At 46.3% G+C, this 21457-nt stretch overlaps 1 protein-coding gene across 1 annotated transcript; it reads left to right on the top strand.

The window, feature by feature from the left end:
- Nucleotides 1–923: 923 nt before the first annotated feature.
- Nucleotides 924–19501, top strand: igsf9ba (immunoglobulin superfamily, member 9Ba). The gene is made up of 18 exons (XM_062473491.1): nucleotides 924–995; nucleotides 1916–2081; nucleotides 4017–4158; nucleotides 5420–5565; nucleotides 6088–6230; nucleotides 6468–6608; nucleotides 7001–7120; nucleotides 7283–7433; nucleotides 8199–8322; nucleotides 9211–9386; nucleotides 9683–9909; nucleotides 10011–10095; nucleotides 10265–10426; nucleotides 10526–10571; nucleotides 11018–11104; nucleotides 12013–13638; nucleotides 16395–16525; nucleotides 16629–19501. The coding sequence occupies exons 1-18, from the start codon at nucleotides 924–926 to the stop codon at nucleotides 16835–16837; spliced, it is 3954 nt and encodes a 1317-aa protein (XP_062329475.1). The 3' UTR covers nucleotides 16838–19501.
- The last annotated feature ends 1956 nt before the right edge of the window (nucleotides 19502–21457 follow it).

Below are 21457 nucleotides of genomic sequence, written 5' to 3' on the forward strand. Positions count from 1 at the left end.
ACTTCAGAAGGCCAATGCAGAGGGAAGTCCCAGAGGAGGGCAACCAGTGAAGCATATCAGGTTGCAACCCTTCCTACATGTGTTATGTTCTACGTTTGTGTTCCACTTATCTAGAAGGGATTCTCAACCCCCCCCCCCCCCCCTACCAGCACCCCTCCACCACCTCAACTACTAAGCCCCCACTTCTCTGTGTGCAGAGAGTCTAGGTCCCTCAGCCCGCTGTAGGCTGTACCTAACATTTGGAGCTGCTGTGAGATGAACGGGAAGTGACAGTGTGTCTCGGCCCAGCGCCGTAGTCTGTCAATCACCCTACTGTCATGTCTCCCCCACATTCCCTCCCGCCCTCCCTCCGTTCCTCCCTCCCTCCCTCTCTCCCATCCCTCCCTCTCTTCCTTCCGTCTCTCATCCTTGTCTCACACCCTTTTCTCGCTCAATGATTCCCCCCAACACACACATACACATGCATATGCACACACACACCACAGTCTATTCCAAAGGTCAGAACTGTGCAGCCCTGGGCTTTAACACGCTGGTCTTAGTAAACGATAGCAGGACGTCCATATGCATTATTTATCCCCTCCTGCTGCATCAATATTACATTACTCTTAATATGAATGTTCGACTGAAAATTAATATCTACTGCAAACCAAATGCTAGGAAGCAGATAATGTGTAGTGCATTTATGATCTGCTGGCTTATCCCCCCAAAAAGATTAGGTTTATATTTCTAAATACAAACATTATCATAATTTTTTTAATACAATAAAACGGATTTAACTCAACCAAACCAAACCAAACCTGTAAAACTGTAAAGAATCACTATCTGGTAAGAAATCAGATGTCCTGTTTGCTGAGCCTCACACTGGGCTCCATAGAGATCTCCTGGAGTATGGTGGGAATGAGACAGACGGGGGAGGAGGAATCATGCTCCACAACTCCGACCCCCCTGCTGCAGGGGAGCTTAGCCTGCTCTCAGATACTTCTACAGCACATGTGGTAGAAGGAAACCTCTTCCTCCTCTTTCTCCTCCACTCCCCCTCTTCCTCCCCTTGCGCCGACTCCTCCTCCTTTCTCTTTCTCCTCCTTTTTCTTGCGCTCATCCTCCTCTTACTGATCTCACATTAACACCTCCTTCGGGCTCATATCGTATTACTTTTGAGCAACTCCATAATGACTGTCACACTATGTGAAATATAGTTTTGCTTCCTGTGTCCTGTCTGTGCCTTAAGGTCTTGCACACACAAAGCTGCAGTAGTGGAGGGTGGCGCTTTAGTCATGTCACAAGCAGGGGGGGATCACTGCTAGGGTACCCCGACCTGCTCGACCCGAGGCAGGAGCTGTGCTGTGGATGAGTCTGGAGCTGTTCTGCTCTCTTTGCTGTTAGATGGACGGGTGAACTGTTATGGGTGTAATGCTCCAGGTTTCCTAGACCCCTCCGTCTCTGGTCTGGACAGACAGACGACAGCTGTGTGTGACTTGACTGGACTGAACCCAGCAACCTTCTGAATAATGTAGGAGTTTTTTTGGGGGGGGGGGGTCATGTGTTTCTCCACTGCTTCTTGGTTCTTGACAATGCACCTGCATTGGCTGGATGAAGACATTCACAGCAGTACGTTTCCAGGGTTACCGCATGGAGAGATTAGCTGCACATCAGATTCAAATGTAATTAGAAAACAACACATTGATGGCGTCAGTGTTGGTTAATGTTTGTTACATTGATACTTCCAGCACACCCTCGTACCTAATCAAATACCAAATATAGCCTGTACTAAACTGTGTATATACTGTACCTCCTTGAGCACATACTTTGAACACTGGAAACAACAAGTTACATATTAATAGTAAATCCTAGTACATTTAGTCATTTAGCAGACGCTCTTATAATAATGTGATTATATTTCATGTTTGTGTGAGAGATTATACCTGATCATCTTTGTTGCTGTGTGGTTGTTGCATGGCTGCAGGTGCACGACGGCAGCTTGACCATCTTGGGGATCACACGCGAGGACAGAGGAGCGTACACCTGCAGGGCCTACAGCGACCAGGGGGAGGTGCTGCACACCACGCGCCTGCTCGTCCAAGGTGATCACTGGGGGGGATTTGAATGAACTCTCTTAATTCAGACATGGCATCAAGCTCGGACCCTCATATGCTTAAACTGTGTCAGACTTGTTTGGGGAGGTACATAGTAGGTAGTTATCAGTACAAAATGGCCGCCAGTAATGACACAGACGTTGGATGTCTTGACGCGGTGTGCAGCTGTGATAGAATGGTACTGCATGGCCACTACCACAGTAGGATAACTGTAGGAGAGCTTAATGAATTATCATAGTCCTGGTGGACTGAATCCGGTATCTTCCAGGGAGATATGAGAGAGATATGAATTTCACACGCACGGTGGACTGTGTTCACTCTTATTACAAGCTGCACACTTACAATCCTTCAACCACTCATACAGATATGCAATATCTTCAGTTTACTCACTATGCAGTGAATTAAGGTTTGGGATATGTGCTGATTGTATGCTACGAGGAGTACAGGCAAGTCTACATGACAGTCAATACTCCCCTATACGTGTCCTTGTGTGTGCATGTGTGTGTGTGTGCGTGTGTGCGCGTCTGAGTGCGTTTGTGTGTGTTTCCATCACTGTCTGTCTGAGGGAACATCACTGTCTCTGTCCGGTCCATTAACCCAGCTCTCAGGCAGACACAGATCAGATACGTAGCCCTAATACGAGCCTCCAGTTCCAGCCTGTCTCAGCCTCCCTCTCACCCCCACAACAAGCACTGGAGAGGAGGTAACGGTGTGTGTAGCGCTGCCGGCGGAGTGGACGCTTTCATGGAGGCATCGGTTTGATAGTGTGGTGAAGATGCCATCTTTTTCTGTCCGTGTGCAGGTGCCTTTGGGGAGGATAAAGTGTGGTAACATCTTCAGGCAAGGATTTAGCTGTAGATGCAGACACTCTCTCCTCTCTCTCTCTCTCTCTCTCTCTCTCTCTCTCTCTCTCTCTCTCTCTCTCTCTCTCTCTCTCTCTCTCTCTCTCTCTCTCTCTCTCTCACTCACACACGCACAATCACCTTGAGATTTCGAGACATAAAATTATAAAATAAAGCTCTCACTAATCTATTCTTAAATTAATGCATCTGAGATACGATCTGATATGATCAAAACGTGTCTATGTCTGCGAGCTACATGCTGAACTTGCTGAAGGACCATCTGCAGAAGGTGTGTGTTGAAATGGGCCAGGCAAGTTGTCTGAGCAGGAACAGTAAGATAGCTAAGTAGTCATGAGTCTCACTCTAGTGATCTATTTTTTATTGTTATGAGTCAACCACCCCCTTCACTACTCTCTAATCTTGTGTAAACGATACCAAGATGAAGAACCAGGAGGCTTGTTGCTGGTCCCACTAATAAAAAACAGCTTAGCTTTCATGGCTTGTAATGATTTACAGAGAAACAGGAGCACCCCTGAGGCTCTGGGTATGCCCAATGTGAAGAGCTGGTAAGCCCTGTTCCTGCCTGGGATGTTGGCTACAGTACAGTACCTCCCCTCTTACTGTAACCCATCGCAGGCCGTAGAGACGTTAGATGGATCCTATTACAGCTTTAGCATTAGCATTAGCTCTGTCTGCCTCTGTGTAGCCTGTCCATATCCTTGAGTGTATGGAAGGCCAGAAGGAACCTGAGTGGGATTATGGTGGAATCATGGGGGAAATAGTATATTTGGAGATAAACCAGAAGACTTATTTTTTACATTTCAAGAATGTTGATTTTTACTTCTCCCGTGTGCAGTCCGCTGTCTCACAACTTTAAACCTGTTCTCTTTTGAAACACGCTTTTTGCCCAAGTAAAGGTTGCTGTGGGCTTCCAACAGGAGCCAAAAGTTGTCCTGCACTTGTTTTTAAAGGCTAACGAATTTATGTCAATATTGTATGACAAATGTCTCATCTGAACAATTTTTGAGCATATTCTCCAGACTGTAATAATCCAACGTCTTTTTCTCCTCTATGTTCCCAGGCCCACCGTATATTGTGACACCACCAGAAAACATCACTGTAAACATATCCCAGAATGCACTCTTCACCTGCCAAGCCGAGGCGTATCCTGGCAACCTAACCTACACATGGTTTTGGGAAGAGGATAACGTCTACTTCAAGAAGTAAAGTCATGATCGATATCCGTCCTGTACTGTAACACTGTCCAGCGTGTGGATGTGTGCGGGAGCATGTGTGCCTGCACGTGTGTGTCAAACTGTCCAAAGGTCTAACTAATGAATAGTTAAAGTCCCAGATTAGGTGTTCCTCTTTTCCTTTTGTCTGTTTTGTTTCTTTTCTCACCCTCAGCTTTCCTGTAATGTACTTGAATGTTTGTGTGGTGTGTGCGCATGTGTCTTTGCGGATGCTCTCTCTCATTGGATTTGTGTGCGTGCCTTCCTGTCATCCTGTGTGTGTGTGTGTGTGTTTGTGCCAGTTGTCCCAGCAGGGGGCCGTCTGGCGTGGGCCAGGCGGGTTAGCATGCTCTGATGACAGCATCACATGACTCAGTGCTTGTGTCATCATCACATGGCTCTCGTACAGGGCTGATCTGAAGCGTAGCCAGCAGCTCTGCCAGACTCCCTGTAGCAGCCCTCAAACTGAGCACAGAGACACACTCAGATACACATTCAGACACACATTCAGACACACATTCAGACACACATTTAGACACACATTTAGATACACACTGGTACACAGTCAGAGAACCAGCGTACCAGCGAACCAGCGTAAAAACCAGTGTAATAAAAGTCGCTCTGGATAAGAGCGTCTGCTAAATGACTAAATGTAAATAGGTGAAGAAGAAGACTACAGAAAAAATATTTATAGATTATTTTTTATTATTATTTTATAGAGGACACTCTTTCAGAGCCTTTTTTTGTCAGGAGGAGCAAATACAGACATTACATGCAAGGGAACATGTTCTATGTAACAGTTGTTTGCTTTTTTTAAAAATATGCATTCTTTGTCAGTGAAAATATAATGTCTTTCAAAAATACAATATGCTAGAGAACGTTAGGATATAAGGGAATCATAAGCATTGAATTAATCCACACTTCCCATCAAATGGCATCTTCAAAATGTGCCCACGCAGTGTTTAATTGGCTGGTCATTTGTTTAAAACACAATGGGAATATAAGCCTCTGTTTGTGGTGCCTCATTTCATGTGGCAGTGAGAGAAAACACGAGGTGATTTTGGTAACAAGGGGATTTGTCTGACAACTGCTCCACTTTCTGGAGCCCATCTGAAGCTGGCATGCCGTCTGACTCTGTGCTACCCTCTGCTGGCCGTGCAGCAGAACTGCGCAGACGTGCCCCTCCTCCTCCCTCCCGTGTGTGTGCGTGTCACAATGACCCGTTTGACAAATGTCTGCTTCCTATTGGCAGTGACCTGAAGCTCCGGGTACGCATCCTCATTGACGGCACGCTCATCATCTTCCGGGTGAAGCCGGAGGATGCTGGGAAATACACCTGCAGCCCGAGCAACAGTCTGGGAGTCTCGCCATCCGCCTCGGCACACCTGACTGTTCAGTGTGAGTGTTACCGTGGCAACGTGGCAGCGGGGGCGGGGAGCGGGGAGGAGGGCGTTGAGAGTGGAGTGGCGGTAGAGAGCCTGCCTGCTGTCTCACACTGTCGTTAGTGAGGCTGGTCCACATCTCACCGGAGCTCCTCTGACCTCAAAGATGAATTAGAGGATGATTAGTACGCCTCAGTACTGCTGGATTATTTTGACATTCGAATCTCAGTACACCTGATAATGAAGTGATTATTTCCCTCCTAGTATCTTAGGTCACTATAGCAGCATGAAAGGCAATTGGTGATCAGAGATTAATACTACCTTTTATATTGGCTAATGCAGTGCCTATCTACAATGAACCCTTCAGTAACACTCTGATTCTCAAGAGAACACTCTAGCGGTAGCTTCAATGTCACTATGCCAGTTTGGACTGTGCTTCTATTTAGTCGAAGAAAATATAACCATAAGCTCTGTGTTCCTGCTGTGCGATGCCAAACCTCACACCTCCTTCTGTGCCCACTCTGCCCTGCAACCCCAGACCCCGCCCGGGTGATCAACATGCCCGCCATCATCTACGTTCCTCGGAAACTGCCTGGGGTCATCCGCTGCCCTGTGGATGCCAACCCGCCCGTGATGTTAGTGAAGTGGGAGAAAGATGGCTACCCGCTCAGAGTGGAGAAGGTCAGTCCGCCTTTGCTGGCCACCAGCCCCAAACTCAGTCGAGGTTTGGGATGCTAGGACGGATATTATTCAGTACCCCTGTGCTGTTCTGTCTGTTTGTAGTGGGTGGGGCTTTGGCAAAAGTCTGATCAAACGACCTTCACTCCCACAGCTTTGACCCCAGTAACACCACTGTAGTCACAGTATGATGGTGTAACTGTACTTCAAACAGCACTTTTCCTCCCGACCCTAATGTAGTACCCCGGGTGGAGCCAGGCGGCAGACGGAAGCATCCGGGTGGCGGAGGCCACAGAAGACTCCCTGGGCACCTACACCTGCGTGCCTTACAACGCCCTTGGTACCATGGGACAGTCCCCCCCTGCCACTCTGGTGCTAAAGGTAACAGACACCCGTCACACTTCTCTCTTAAGCAAAAGAGCACCAACAGTGCCACAGTTCTCTCTAGAGAGCTGGTGTGTCGTTGCTTGCCTCACCGGGGAGAGTTTTTGTGTGTGTGTCTGTGTGTGTGTGTGTGTGTGTGTGTGTGTGTGTCTGTGTGTGTGTGTGCGTGTGTGTCTGTGTGTGTGTGTGTGTGTGTGTCTGTGTGTGTGTATGTGTGTCTGTGTGTGTGTGTGTGTCTGTGTGTGTGTGTCTGTGTGTGTGTGTGTGTGTGTGTGTGTGTGTGTCTGTGTGTGTGTGTGTCTGTGTGTGTGTGTGTGTGTGTGTCTGTGTGTGTGTGTGTGTGTGTCTGTGTGTGTGTGTGTGTGTGTCTGTGTGTGTGTGTGTTGCAGGATCCCCCTTACTTTAACGTGAGGCCTGGGGGGGAGTACCGTCAGGAAGCTGGAAGAGAGCTGGTCATCCCCTGTGCTGCCTCTGGTGACCCTGAGATTCCTACCATCTCCTGGAGGAAGGTACACTCACACACCGACGTATAAACACACACACACGGCCGGAAGGAAGAGCATGCTACAGAACTCAGATGAATTGTGTTGAACCTACTCCGTCACATGTCAATATTCTCATGCTCTGTTTGTGTGTGTTTGTGTGTGTTTGTGTGCGTGTGTGTTTGCTAGGTGGGAAAGCCCAGCAAGAGCAAGCACAACATTCTACCCAGCGGCAGCTTACAGTTTCTGTCCCTCAGCAAGGAGGACCACGGGGAGTGGGAGTGTGTGGCCACCAACGTGGTGACGAGCATCACTGCCAGCACACGGCTCCTCGTCATCGGTACGACGCGCACGCCCTCTCCTCTCTCTTTCACAGCCTCCTGACCGTTCACTCGGGTCACTTCCAGAATATTCCGTTCCTAAGGTGAAATTTAGACTGCTCCCGACATGACCGGACAGAAATAGAATGGATCATTAGCTGACACACTGGCTGTTACTATGGTGATCTTTAGGTGAGGGCTCTCGGAAGGCTGAACTTGTGTGTGCGTACATGTGCGGGTATGTGTGTAAGTGTTATGGGTAGAAAGCCAACAGCACACCTATGTGGGACATTGTTTCAGGTATGCTCAGTGACAGACAGCCCCCTCAGGTGACAGGTGCCATGTCACCAAGGTTGTGTAGTCGACAGCTGGGGCGGCTCTGACCCAGAGAGAAGGGCCTGGCACTGGGCCATGCTGCACAGCTGGTTAGGGGGTAGGGTGTACCATTGACACAGACTGGAGCCATACTCCTCACCTTCACACCACCCTGGTCATCACTCGGGCCCCCAGTCTGTGAGAGCATCAGACTGGCCAGTCTCAGTCTGCATCGGCAAATGGGACTAAACCAGAATATCGTGTTTGACTGAATAGATTTATTTTTATTGAACTGTGTAACAGTTATTCATTCTAAACCGCTGTGACGAGAATAGCAAGCACTCAAGAGAGTCTTGTTGCAGTATTATCGAGTGATAGTGACAGGCCATTATAACCTTTTGCTGGTCAATAATGACGTTTCCCCCCCTGCAGTGTCTTCTATAATGTCTTCCCCTATATTCCGTTCTCAGGCACCAGCCCGCATGCTCCGGGCAATATCCGTGTGCTGCCCTCCACAACCTCAGCCAATGTTTCCTGGGAGCCGGGTTACGACGGGGGCTATGAGCAGACGTTCTCGGTGTGGTATGGTCCAGTGTGAGTACTCCCAGCGTCTTCCTTCTTCAGGTCTTAACTGATGCCACTGTTGTGCCAGGATTTGGATTTGGAATGTGAGCTTTGTCTGTGGTTTGGGGTAAGATACTGAGGCAGTGCAGGGAAATACTCCTTCGCTAAACCAATTTCCGCACAGGAATATTTGGAGTTGGCATGATTCTCATAGTTTCCGAGCCAGTATTTGAATCATTATTCGAAATAATTTGGTTCTTTTATTTGTACTATTTTCCTTACAAGTATACCTCTGAAGGCTGTATGTATATTACAGATGAATAATTCATAAGGTGCTTCATTGAAAATGTAATGGCTTGTAATGGGGAAGACATGGCAGTCATAGTCCATGAGGCGGTGTCTACGACTTGCGGGAATATCGGTATTACCGTTGAATTGATGTCAGCAGTTGTAGGAGACTTAGCAGGTTAGATGACCAGATGCGTATAGATTAATCATCTTATAGAGGGGCTGCTGTCATCAGAGTAATATGGTTAACAGTCCTTCTCATCACTTTCTCTGTCATGGCCTTGTAGCAACCAATGGAAATGAGTAAACTGTAATATTAAACTATGGCTAGTCATCATTCGACATGTGCAGATGTGTCTCCTGTGTGCTTAAATAATGTATTACTTAGTACAGATTATCATAACTATACATCTGCAAGTCAAAGATGATAGCAGTAAAGGAATATTTTAAACATTGTAAATTATCGTAATCTACTGCAATGCGAGGACCTTTTTGTGACTACACTGTTTTACGCAAAATAGGATTAGTTATCTGAGCTCTCTGTTTATGCCTGGACTCTCTCTCTCTCTCTCTCTCTCTCTCTCTCTCTCTCTCTCTCTCTCTCTCCCTCTCTCCCCCTCCCCCCCACAGGCTGAAGAGGGTGGACTTTGGGCCTCATAACTGGCACTCCATGCCAGTGTCCGGTGCTCAGATGTGGCTGGTGGTGCCAGGCCTGGAGCCCAGGACAGAGTACCAGTTCAGCGTGCTGGCACAGAACAAGCTGGGCACGGGGCCCTTCAGTGAGGTGGTGACAGTCAACACTGCAGGTGTGTGGCGCCACCACTGCTGTCCAGACACGCTCGTTCAGACACGCTCGTCCAGACACGCTCATCCAGACACGCTCATCCCTCTCTTTTATATGCTTGATTTGATACTGTGTTTATAATATTATATATATATATAAATATTAATACTACACATTAATACTAGTGACAAGTTTGACTCAGTAGCTGTCCCTATGGCAGCATCTGGCTGCAGTGTCAACACCTCATCCTCATGACACAGCACAAATGAGGTGTTCGTCTATTTCTCAAGGGTGTTTTGGTGTCCTTCTTCCCCCCAGTGTCTCCCATGAGTACTCCAGAACCACAGGTGCTTCTTACGCCACCACGGTGCCTCACAGCCAATCGCACGCAACACGGCGTCCTGCTCACCTGGCTCCCTCCAGCCAATCACTCGTCACCCGTTGATCGCTACATCATGGAGTTCCGTCTTGGGGAAAGATGGGAGGTTCTGGACGACTTGATCCCTGCCACAGAGACTGAGCTGATCGCCCGGGACCTCGTACAGGTACAATACCTTGTAGAGGATATGGCAGGCTGCTTACATGGAGGGGTTGGTTACTGGTACTGTTGCAGTGTAATGTGTTTGTGTGTTTGTGTCTCTGGCAGGAGTCGTGGTATGAGTTCAAAGTGATGGCGGTCATGGATGACCTCATCAGTGAGAGCAGTAACGTGGTTGGGGTGTCCAGCACGGGTCAGTTTTCCATCTTTTAAAACATGCAACTTGATGCAAATAGAACTAAAAACTTGCTGGAAAATATATCAAACTAACCCACAAAAAACATGCTGTAAAGCTTTACTGACGATTGTCATGTTTGCACTGTCCGTTCCAATAATTGGGTGACCTTTAACCTCCTCCCCAGACCCCTTCCCACCCGCAGAGGTGGCTGATGAGGGGCTGGCGAGGCCGGTGGTGGCGGGCGTCGTGGCGACCATCTGCTTCCTGGCGGCGGCGGTCCTGTTCAGTACTCTGGCGGCCTGCTTCGTCAACAAGCAGCACAGACGCAAGCTCAAACGCAAACCAGGTGGGTTCGAAACACAGGCCCTGATCCAAGCTACTGTGTGATGGACCTCCTCTGGCGGTCAAAGCTCATCCAAATGTTGTTGTTTTTTACCATTCTCAGACCCTCCCCTGTCTGTGACACACTTCAGGAAAAGCATTGAATCACCGTAAGTACATGACCTAAAACTAACATAATCTCACTCCAGATTAAATGTAAGGCCGCCATTTTGGGGGTATATCCAGAGTCCCGGCGCAACATTTGCTGTGTGATTTTAAATCCAACTTCAGTGCATTCATTTCCTCAAAGGCAGGATTGTTTCACCACAGTTTGTGTGGTTTGTGTGTGGGTTCGTATGAACAGGAGGTCCTTTTATATGCATCCTGTTTTCCTTGTTTTTTGATGATGTGTTTCTAGGAAGAAGCTAGCATTAGTTTTGAGTTTTAACTGGCCAAATGATAACTGCACATCAATATGATAACTCCGTCTTCGTGTGAGATTAGTTTGACTGAAGTGTGAGGTCAGGGAGTCCACGCTGGTCCTCACTGTGTGGAGGCGTAGGTGTCCAGCCACTGACAGATGACCCTGGCCCATGTCGTTTGTCTCCCATCCCAGGCCTCCTCTTACCCCCTTGCCTGGGGTAGAGCCCTGCTGGGACGAGCCAGCCAGGAGCAGCTACATGCCCCCTCCTGCCAGCCCCCTGTGAGTGCCTACCCTGCACCATAATGCAGCGCTGCGCCGCGCTGCACTGGCTCGGCTGCATGGCAAACGCATTGCATTAAAAAAAATCTATAATAAAGAAGTGTGTGCTTCAGTGCTCCGCTGGTCGAACCCGCATGCACAGAAAACACCCTCGTACAGTGATGTGTGCTCGCGGCGGCTCTGTTGTGTGTACAGTGCAGGCTGTGCACAGTGCCGGGCTGTGCACAGTGCCGGCTGTGCACAGTGCCGGGCTGTGCACAGTGCCGGGCTGTGCACAGTGCCGGGCTGTGGACAGTGCCGGCTGTGCACAGTGCCGGGCTGTGCACAGTGCCGGCTGTGCACAGTGCCGGGCTGTGCACAGTGCCGGGCTGTGCACAGTGCCGGCTGTGGACAGTGCAGGCTGTGGACTCTGGAGAACTGGAGAGCGTGTAATTCTGGTGCCTTTACAATGCTGCTCCTGGTGTGGGTACGTGATTACAGAGGCCTGTGAATATCATTTTTAGATGCCTTTCTCCCAGGCTGATAAGGCATTTTGGTGCAGCATATGTCCCCTTCCCCTCCCTTAAATCAGCAGACAGGCCTCGGTTTAGAAAAAAAAAGACATTTCTGAGATGGTTATCATGGCTGATTTTTCATCCTCTCCCTCTTTGCTACAGTAGGTTTATTAGCCGCAGTGCAAGTAGAAGGCATCTGCCGGGCATTGTGTTATATCATACTGCAGTGGCCAAAGGCATAATGCCATGGCTGTGGATTCTGTCTTCTGACTAGCATAGCATTAGCAGGTCCATGTGGTTTACATGCCCATTGCGTGCAGCGCAAGTAACAACGTTGTATATTGACTAAAACTGAGAAGTTTGCTTTGGAATGTTCCCCTAATTGAGCCTGTCTGTGTCTGTGTGTCCTGGCAGGCTGTCCTCGGGGAAGATCAGTCCAGAGAGTTCTCCTCCATCGCGGCCCAGGTCTCTGTCGTCCGAGGAGGCCCATGGTCCAGGCCTGTATGTCCGGCGGCTGTCCAGCCCCCAGAGAGAGAGGGGCCAGGAGCTTTCCTTCTACAAGAAAACCAAGCGTGCCATAACCAGTAAGAAGTACAGTGTGTCCAAACACGAGGCGGAGGTGACCACGCCCATCGAGCTGATCAGTCGCGGGCCGGACGGACGCTTCGTCATGGAGATTAGCCCCCCGCCCCGACGCATCCAGGGCTTTCCGTTCGCCGAGGAGTCCGACATGTACCCTGAGTTCCGGCAGTCCGACGAGGAGAATGATTTTGACCCCGGGCCCCTGCCCCCGATCATGCCCACGCTCCGGCCCCAGCTCTCCCCAACGTCCTCCAGCCTGGAGTCCACGCAGCCCCCCACCTACAGCCCCCGCCTCCACAGGGCCATGGAAGGTATGAGCTTTGTGGAGGGCAGTGGGCTTCATGCCTCAGGGCAGGCCCCCACCTCCCGCTATCGGGGTTTCCCCCAGGGCCCCTTCTATGGGTATCTAGGCAGCCGCGGGGAATCGGGGATCCCCCCACCTTTCTACATGCCCGACATGAGCCCACGTAGCTCCGCTCTGTCCTCCCCACCGGGCACGGGCGAGGGGCCCTTCGGTTACCCCTCCATCCCGGAGGAGAGCGGGGAGATGGAGCACCATCAGTACACAGCCTCCGGCCATTCTCTCCCGCACTCACACAGCCCCCCACCTCGCTCGCCCGAGAGCTGGCAGCCTCACGAGTTCCCCTTCCTGGGTCTGGAAGGGACCCGTTTCATTTACCCACCTCACCACCCTTTACATCATCAGCAGGACCTCCCTGATCCTCCCCCCTACCCTCCTCACTTCCTCCCTCCGAGTCGCCTGCACCTCCCACCCCTGAAGGATCCGATCAGCCCTCGGCTCCTGCAGCTGGAGGTCCCTATGGCTCCACCAGGCAGAGAACGGCCCCTGGGGCCTCCAGCTAGGCGCTTAGCTATGCAACAGGCCCAGAGTCTCGGCCAGCTCAGACACACGACCCATGGTATGGGCGTACCAGTGTTGCCTTACCCTGACCCGGCAGTCCGTGCAGGGAGCCCTAGCACAGCGCCCAGCAGCAGTCCACAGTCCTGGCTCAGCCCGCGGGCACGACGTCGGGCAGACCCCGGCCTCCCCCCGCTGGTCCTCCAGCCCTCCCGTCTCTCCCCTCTTTCCCAGAGTCCCCTCAGTACCCAGCCAGGCTCTCCAGATATCCTAGTCCGGCCCCCTCCCCACCCCAGCATCCTGCGCACCTCCCGCTCCCTGGAGATGCCAGAGATCGCCCTGCACCCCTCCGCCACCGCCAGCTTCTCCAGGAGGTCCTCCCTGGCCACCTCCCCCACCCACGGCCAGGGCAGCAGACGGCCCAGCCCCAGTTATCACCCTCACATGTCCTATGCCTCCACTGCAGCCAGTTACCCCTCCCAGTCCCCATCTCCTCCCCTGGAGGGCAGGGACGTGTTCGGGCAGAGGCCGTCCCAGAGAAGGACAGAGGAGGAGATGCTGCCCTCAGAGCCCTCCCAGCTCCAGATATCCGCCTCAGGGTAGGTGATGCTCTCTGCCAGGGAACAGAAACACACTCATTCACACAGGAGCCTTCTCCTTATGGGCACTCAATTCAAGTTTTCTTTCCAAGTTGCAAAATAGTGCATATTTTATTGTAATATGCAGAAAGCATGTATTTGCATTTGGCACTTTATCGGCTAAGTTCAAAGACGTAACAACATGTATTCTGTACTTTTTATATAAGCATCTAAATTATAGCAAACAAAAAATGGTCTCAAATTTGCCAATTGACAGTGCACTAGAAAAAGATTAGATGAAAATAATAATCCATTTTTATATAACAATATACAATATAATTATTTCAATAGTCACTTATTTGAAAAATATTCAATAACATAAACTGTCAATATTATAGTAGCTCACAAATTGTAGCATGATGATGATTTGGCCATGCCATGACTTGTGTTGTCCTCATATTAAACATGACTGCTGTTCAGCAGAGGCTTTCATGGCAACAGTTGCTAAGATAGAGGCACAATATACCTAGCATAGTTTCATTAACTACGTAATTGGATTGATGTGATCTATTGTACATTTTTTATGTATTGTGACTTAATCTGCTGTTTAAAGGAAAATATGAAATGTATAAAGTAACACGCATATTTAGCTATTCCCTATTTTGCCGACTGATAGAATGAAGTCAATTTCCCTGTACAGTACTCCCTGTATTTATCTGAGATAAATTTGAAGGATTGAAACCAAGAACAATAGGGAATATCTGGAGCAGTGGATGCTTCCTACATTATGCTCTTACATTGTAACTTGAGGCCCCACATCATGCATACTCTCTAGAAAGATCTAGAAGTTCCCTAAATACACGGAATTTCAGAGCAATATACAGTACCTGAGGCGCATATGAACTCCCTCTGTGTAGTGTTCCGCTGTACCTGTACACTCCCTCCTTCCCCCCTCACACCCACCTCACCCACCTCTTGGAACCCCACAGACACCCAGGGTAGTGCTAAAGGGCAGGCGGAAAACCAGGACTGCTCTGGCAAAGGTCATTATGGGTAACGTAGTTCTAGGGCTGCTGTACCGTGTGAGGACTCGGGGGGGTCTGATGTCATTTGTTTTTGATTGATCTCAGCTATCTGGGCAGCGTTGTTGTGACCAAGTCCCCTACGCCACAATAGGTAAGGGTCGGACCCATGTCTGAGAGGGGAGGGGTCAGCAGGGGGAGGGGTCTATTCACTCTCTCCTTTAAAGGGGAATTGCTGACTTTGGGTTGTGCCTCTTTACTGGATTCAAGTATATAATGCTGTAGCTTCAATGTTACCTTTAAGGGTCACATTTACCATACAGTTCAATGGCGCATGCCTGCTGTCGTGCACAGTGAGTAGGCTGGTCAGAGATATCAGGAGCTGTTTTGGAATGACAAATATTTTAAAATACAGGCACGTTTCCCAGCACTAAAAGCCTTGAATCAACAGAGGACCCAGATTACTGATGGACTAGAGTATTCCCCTTTAAAGTTTTGTTCCATGTGCAAAATGCCATGCATGCCTTCTCTAAATATCTCTCTTTGACTCAAACAAATAACAATGAATCTCTGACTAAAATCTTCGTCGCATTCGTCGTCTTAAGTGCTTTCGTTTTCTGTCATGTGACTGTTTTAATGGCCATTTCCTCTTCCTGTCATGTGACTGTTCTTTAACGGCCATTTCCTCTTCCTGCCATCTCCTCCCGTCAGCATGGTGAAGCCTCTGTACGCAGTGTTCATGTTTATGGAAGTGTGCTGTACAGTGTTCATGTCTATGGAAATGTACTTTACCTAACACTCTGTGGGCCACTGCATACACTAGACTGTATTTGTGATAATTGAAAATGACTGTATTTAACAAGGACTGCTGTGATTTTCAGATCTGTCTCCCCCATCTGCTAATCGCTCTCAATCTCTCTTTCCACAGTGACAAATCAAGGACAGCATCTCTAAAGCTTTGTGTTTCCATTCCCTGCAAAACAATATGTTTTGGCACAATAACCTGACTTAACATATGGCTAAGTCAGGTTTTGAAGCAGGTGTATTCTGTCCTTTGAAAGACCAAAACTAAACAAAAACATTCAGAACAAGGACATTCATAATTCAATGAGTATTTGATGATATATCTTTCTGTAAGAGTAGGGCTGCAAAACAGCAAAGGACTTAAGTGCGTGTTTTAAAGAGCAGCTTTGTAGAGATAATCTATATCAAATCATAACATAATTATCAAAAAATATATGAATAATTACACAGATCAATGGGCCTGCTTATTCTTCACTCACAGTTTCGGGGAATTTCCATTCAAATGTGAACTCATAAAATGAAAATAGTTCTGGCATAGCTTTAAAATAAGGATTTGGTTTCCTTAAGAAGGAAGCAAATCCAGCCATCAACAGTGGAAGAGAGGATACATATCTAAACGCACATAGGATACTGTGCTGCAAGAGGACCCACTCAATCACCATAGAAACAAGAAAGAAAAAAAGACATTATTTTCATTTTATGGGTTTTTGAACTGACTCACAATTGACAGCAAAAAAACATTGGTACTCTCTGTTCCATTTGACATTGAAAATTAACAGATAACAAGACAATGAAGTGATCTCCTTCAGCTCCAGTCAGCTGACGTTTCAAAATCACGTCGCCATTTTGGACGTTTCTTCTGACTCCTCACCTTCAGGTGGGTAGAGCTCGCCACTGTAGGTTTATAGTAAAGCGCTGTCTGTTGTCTCTTTGCTCCTATTTTCTTCTCAGGGAACATCTAGGTGCGTCTAGCGACGCTGCCGGGTCTGAGAGCTTACAAGCACTGCTACAACAATGTATTACAAAAGCCAAGAGAGTGGCAGCAAACACCAATAACAACTCCACCTCCAAGAGAAGAACAGGTCGGTCTGAAGAGTAGAGCGCCCGAGCTAAACGCGAAACAACAGCATGCCGTTCCATCGCTCGCTCCCTCGATCAACGTGGTTTGTGCTCCTGTTCCCGTAGGTGCGTCTCCCTCTCAGACCCGACAGCCATCCCAGACCGCTCCGGCCGGAGAAGATCTCTACCTCCACAGGAAACGGAAAAGGCAGAGCAAGAGGAACCCGTATGTCTATCTGACCTGCCTGCTGAGACGCAGGCGCCCCGACGACGACCAGACGGGCATCCTGGCCAGCACAGACTCCGAGGGGCACAACTACGGAAGCCTACGCTGACCAGTAAGGCCATCGCTGTCACTATCAGGCCAAGCCATGTGACTCCACCCAAACCTAATTCCTGTCTAACACTAATAACACAAGTGGTAATCTCCTTCCAGTACTGGACAGCAAGGGAGCGGGCTCTTTTATAGTCATTTGAAAGAACAAAAGTAGTCATTTTTCTTAGGGATCATCATCATCGCCTGGCTTTAAGGAGTCACCAGGACAAACAAAACATTGCTCTGAGAACATACTGTACATAATTTAGTAAAGGGAGTCGGTGAAACCCTCCTTGCGGTAAAAACGTGTTTGCTGGATTAAGTCACAACACCGTGTTAGGTCTCACTCACTGGTCGCTGAGGTGTTAGTCCTTTGAGGTGTTTCAGTTACACAGTGTACTGTTATCTGGTTTGTCCTGGCACAGGGACGCCTGTCTACCTTTCCAACAATTCAAATAGTGTCAGTATCTACAGGGTTGTAATCACCAAATATACCTCAGTAAACACAAAGTTGCTGTAAAGCTTGTGATACACTACGTCTGAAATCTTCTTTCAAGTGAAGTGGTGTATGCGGGGGGGGAGAGGATGGATCACATTACTCAATTCACACATTAAATAAATGAAATGACCTGAGTATGGTCAAAAGTAATTTAATATTGGTCCTAATCTTGTTATTTTTATTCATGTTGATATTATCCAATGCAAAGCATAGAATAATATTCATATAATGCAAACCATAAAAAGGCACTGAACGTTTCTGCATGATTTGCAGATTGTGTTGGAACTGGTCATCACGTAATGTTGAGATGAGATTGTGGCCATTTTATTAAGACATGGTCTCAATGGTCCACTACTTGGAGGGTTTTAACAGGGTGATGAATTGAGATTTGTATTGCAGTGTTTTACATGAATATAAAGGAAAACTGGAGTTGTGAAATGCAGCACATCTCTTGATGCCTTGTTTGCCTTTTCTGTCTTGTTTTGGAAAACTTTTTCTGAATTAACTGCCTTTTCCTTCGCCTTCTCACTATGTCTATGTGGCAAGTTAGAAGTTCCAATATGTCCTGTGTGCGCAGTTAATACTCTCTGCCAAGGACAACTGAGAGGAAATGGACCTGAAGGCGTGCTACTCATCTTGATTTAAAATATATATATATATCTCTTGAATGGATTCCTGCGTTGACTGTGTATATTCCAGTAATAGAACAGAAATATGATAACAATTAGTGATGATAATGTTGTTCTTTCCAGGTTTCACAATGTAATGTTGAAACATAGATTTGATAACTCAAGTAAATCGGTATGTACTGTACTGTATAGTGTCAATCGAAAAGTACTCAAGTACTGTAGTTATCATGCAGAAATGTGAAACTTGCCACTGATGTTAATATATTAAAAAAAGAACGTGTATATTGAAAAATGAGTGAAACATTTTGAGAACTGGAGGTTGTTTCTGTTACTTTATTACAAGGTGGCCATCTAGACTGTTTATCTCTCCAACAACTGTATATTACCTGCTTGCTATATCTCTGTTTGTTTCTTGGTTTTAACACTAACCGATAATGAATGTATGTTTTGCTGTACAGGAAAGAATGTCCTGATGTTGATGTCATAGTACATTAACTGAACTGACCCATGCTGTGCAGTGCAGTTGTCATTGGTTAGCTGGCTACTTGGACAATACACCAATTATTTTCTTATTTTTTTACCATTTTCTTGTGGTGTGAATCTCTAAGCTTTTTTTTTATTTTGCTCAGTTTAGTTTTCATGATACTATTGGCTATTTCCACTACTGTGGTTACCACAATAATTAATGTTAGACTAGACCTTTGATTAAGAGAGCTTTTCACATACACTGACAGAAGTACTTTGAAACCAATCCAGGTGATTGAACGGGACAGGATCATCCACAACATGCTCATTTGAAATTTGAATAGCAAGTTTATTTATTAGAAATTGAGACTTTTTGGATATCTATCCCTAACACGAAATAGCCCACATTGCGTTCATGAGTTTCTCTTCCCATTTACATTCTTGTCTGTTTTAAAATCTAGTAAAGTAGTAAATATTGACTGGAAGTTGTTTGAAAGGAATACATCAAAGTGATAAATTCTACTGTATGAATTAATTACATGTAAGATAGGGGGAATAATCTATATTTATAATGTACATGGTGTGTATTGTATTTGTAAAGATGAAACAAACCATGTTTTACAGGGTGGTGTGCATAAATGATGCACAACAAAGACAGAATAGGAAATTAATTCAAATTATATAAATCTATTTGCGTCATGGCTTTAAGTGAACAATATTTATAAAATATTTTTTACGGTGCCTCATTTGTCATATTTTAGCAGACATTATTTTACACTAAAAGAAAACGTAATGTTAGCACAGTAAAATGTATTATTGCCATCTGGCCTGTTGCACAAGTAGTACAGTATTTCCTCCCATGTGTGTAAATGTGAATGCTAATCTGAAAGGCTATAGAAGCATATAAAGTATGTGTGGCCCCCAAAACTTTTTTTGAAACAAAGAACTTTAAACTCCCCCTCACGAGCACATAGATTCACTCATCATCACTTGCAGATGTCCAAAGTGAATGAGATGGAAAAAAAACGACGTTTCTCTTGAAGCCACAAACAATGTTATAGAGTGTGTGCTGCAACAGGAGTTGTGTTTACATGTACATTAGTTAGGAATGTTGTGTTAGGAGGTAGCTGCTTTGAACATTATGACTTGGTGCTACATTTAACTCTGTGGTGCTGTACAATAGAACAGAGGTCTCATGTCTTGCTACATGCAAACTGTAAGTCCTTTGTGCTTTACTAACTAAATGAGCTCCATTATACAGTATGTACTTTAAGTCCTATTGTTGATGTTGCAGTTGTTGATGTGGTGCAATTGACAGTAAAAAGACAGTATTCAGTGAGAAATCTGACCAGACATAAAAAATAGGATGTCTAACAGACTTCATAGGATTCTGAAATCAAACTATTTCTCATTTCTATACTATATTTGCAAAGAAAACTTCTGTCTGTGCTTCCAAGGTAGCCTCTCCAAAGTGTTGTTTTAATGTTGGTGACAAGAGTATCCCCCACAATAAATACCCAGGCGTCTTCATAATGATTATTGTATATACAATTACAACAGTTCTCACTATTGAGACAAGAGGAAGGAATTAAAGTGCACGGCCAGGTCACGATAAGATCTTTCCGCTCACTTTCTACAGGTCTAAACTCTTTTATGGACTGCACTGTTTAAAGCACAGTAATTCTGGGTGCCAAGTACTGTACACCCCAAATGAGTATTCATCAAACAGCATTTGCTCTCTAAGCTAATTCCTCACACATGGTTTGAAAAACTGTTGCTGATACATTGTCCATGTAGGATTTCACAACTCTATGTACTGTTGTCTTCCGGGCTCTTTAGCTTCTTCAACTAAAACATGTAGTGTATAAGAGGGCTGCTTTGGAGGTACTGTTCGATCTAGTTTTTGTTTTCTGCTTACAAGCTTTTAGTGCATCAGTAGGTGAAAATAGGATGATACTTAGAGCCAATTTATTTTTATTGTATTAATCTTGCATGTAGAGACAATACACAATCAGTCATTAACATTCAACCTGGTTGAGATTGATCAGAAAATTGAATATGTAGGATTTTATGTGTTCTCTGTTTTTCCATGTGTACCAGCACTGAGAAACTAGAATGTATTATTACTGTAGGCTACAATAAGCGCTACATATTTGACTGTTTTAGCAAATGCTCATATTCAAGCAAACCAGTTGTGCTTAAAGGAAGAAAATGTATAACATTTCATCGCATATTTTCACCCATTGAACTTTGTGCTGTATCACGTTTACATTCTGCATTCTATGTCGTGTTTTGCGCATAATCCGTTTCAATATGCCTTTTTTAATTGAAACATGGAAAACTGTTCATATGTAAATACTTCAAAGTGAAAACACATAACACCTTTTACTTGTTTGTCTATTTTAGAATGATAACCCGCAGATAATTTTGAGTCGTCAGTTATTTCATGATCAGATTCTTCTTTTTTCTTTTTGTTGCAATTAACTCATACTGTATGGTGCTGTACCAAAGCCTTATGTAAAATAGTCTGTATGTTTTCCGTTAGTCACTGTTAACTATAGAATTCCGTATTCTTTGGAATCATGTCTTACTCACTCCATGTCCAACTGCCATAGAACTTCGATCTTCGGAATAAACAGAAACAAGCTGGCCGAATGCCGTCTCTGGCCTGGGTGGAGACTGATAGTCTGAGGTTTACCGTAGGTTTGAGACAGCCCGGTTATGAGAAAAAGGTTTGGTGGCATACATTCTGGAGGCCGGATCCATCGCATGATCTATGACCTGTCAATGGAATCTGTGAGAGGTTGGCAGAAATGTTGTGTTCATATCATCATATCATTTTCAACGCTTATTCCCATGTACAATTTTCCTCTCAAATTTTTGTATTTTGAAATAATAAAAACTTGAAAAGTGGACATAAGTGTCACGTCTTTCTTTGTGACAGTAAAGCAGAACCATGGAGGTGCAGTTTCATCTCTTAGACACAAGGTGTAAGTGTAGGGTAGATAGTCCATGTTAAATGGTGAAAGGATCGGGTTAGCGGCTT

The sequence above is a fragment of the Osmerus eperlanus genome, chromosome 11 (genome assembly GCF_963692335.1).
Source record: "Osmerus eperlanus chromosome 11, fOsmEpe2.1, whole genome shotgun sequence".
NCBI classification, from domain to species: Eukaryota; Metazoa; Chordata; class Actinopteri; order Osmeriformes; family Osmeridae; genus Osmerus; species Osmerus eperlanus.

Bases quoted from the DNA above. Each gene is read 5' to 3' on its own strand.
- igsf9ba (XM_062473491.1), top strand. From the start codon at position 924: ATGCTCCACAACTCCGACCCCCCTGCTGCAGGGGAGCTTAGCCTGCTC. The intron at 4,159-5,419 runs GTAAAGTCATGA...TCCTATTGGCAG, and splicing joins GATAACGTCTACTTCAAGAA to TGACCTGAAGCTCCGGGTAC. The intron at 6,609-7,000 runs GTAACAGACACC...TGTGTGTTGCAG, and splicing joins CTGCCACTCTGGTGCTAAAG to GATCCCCCTTACTTTAACGT.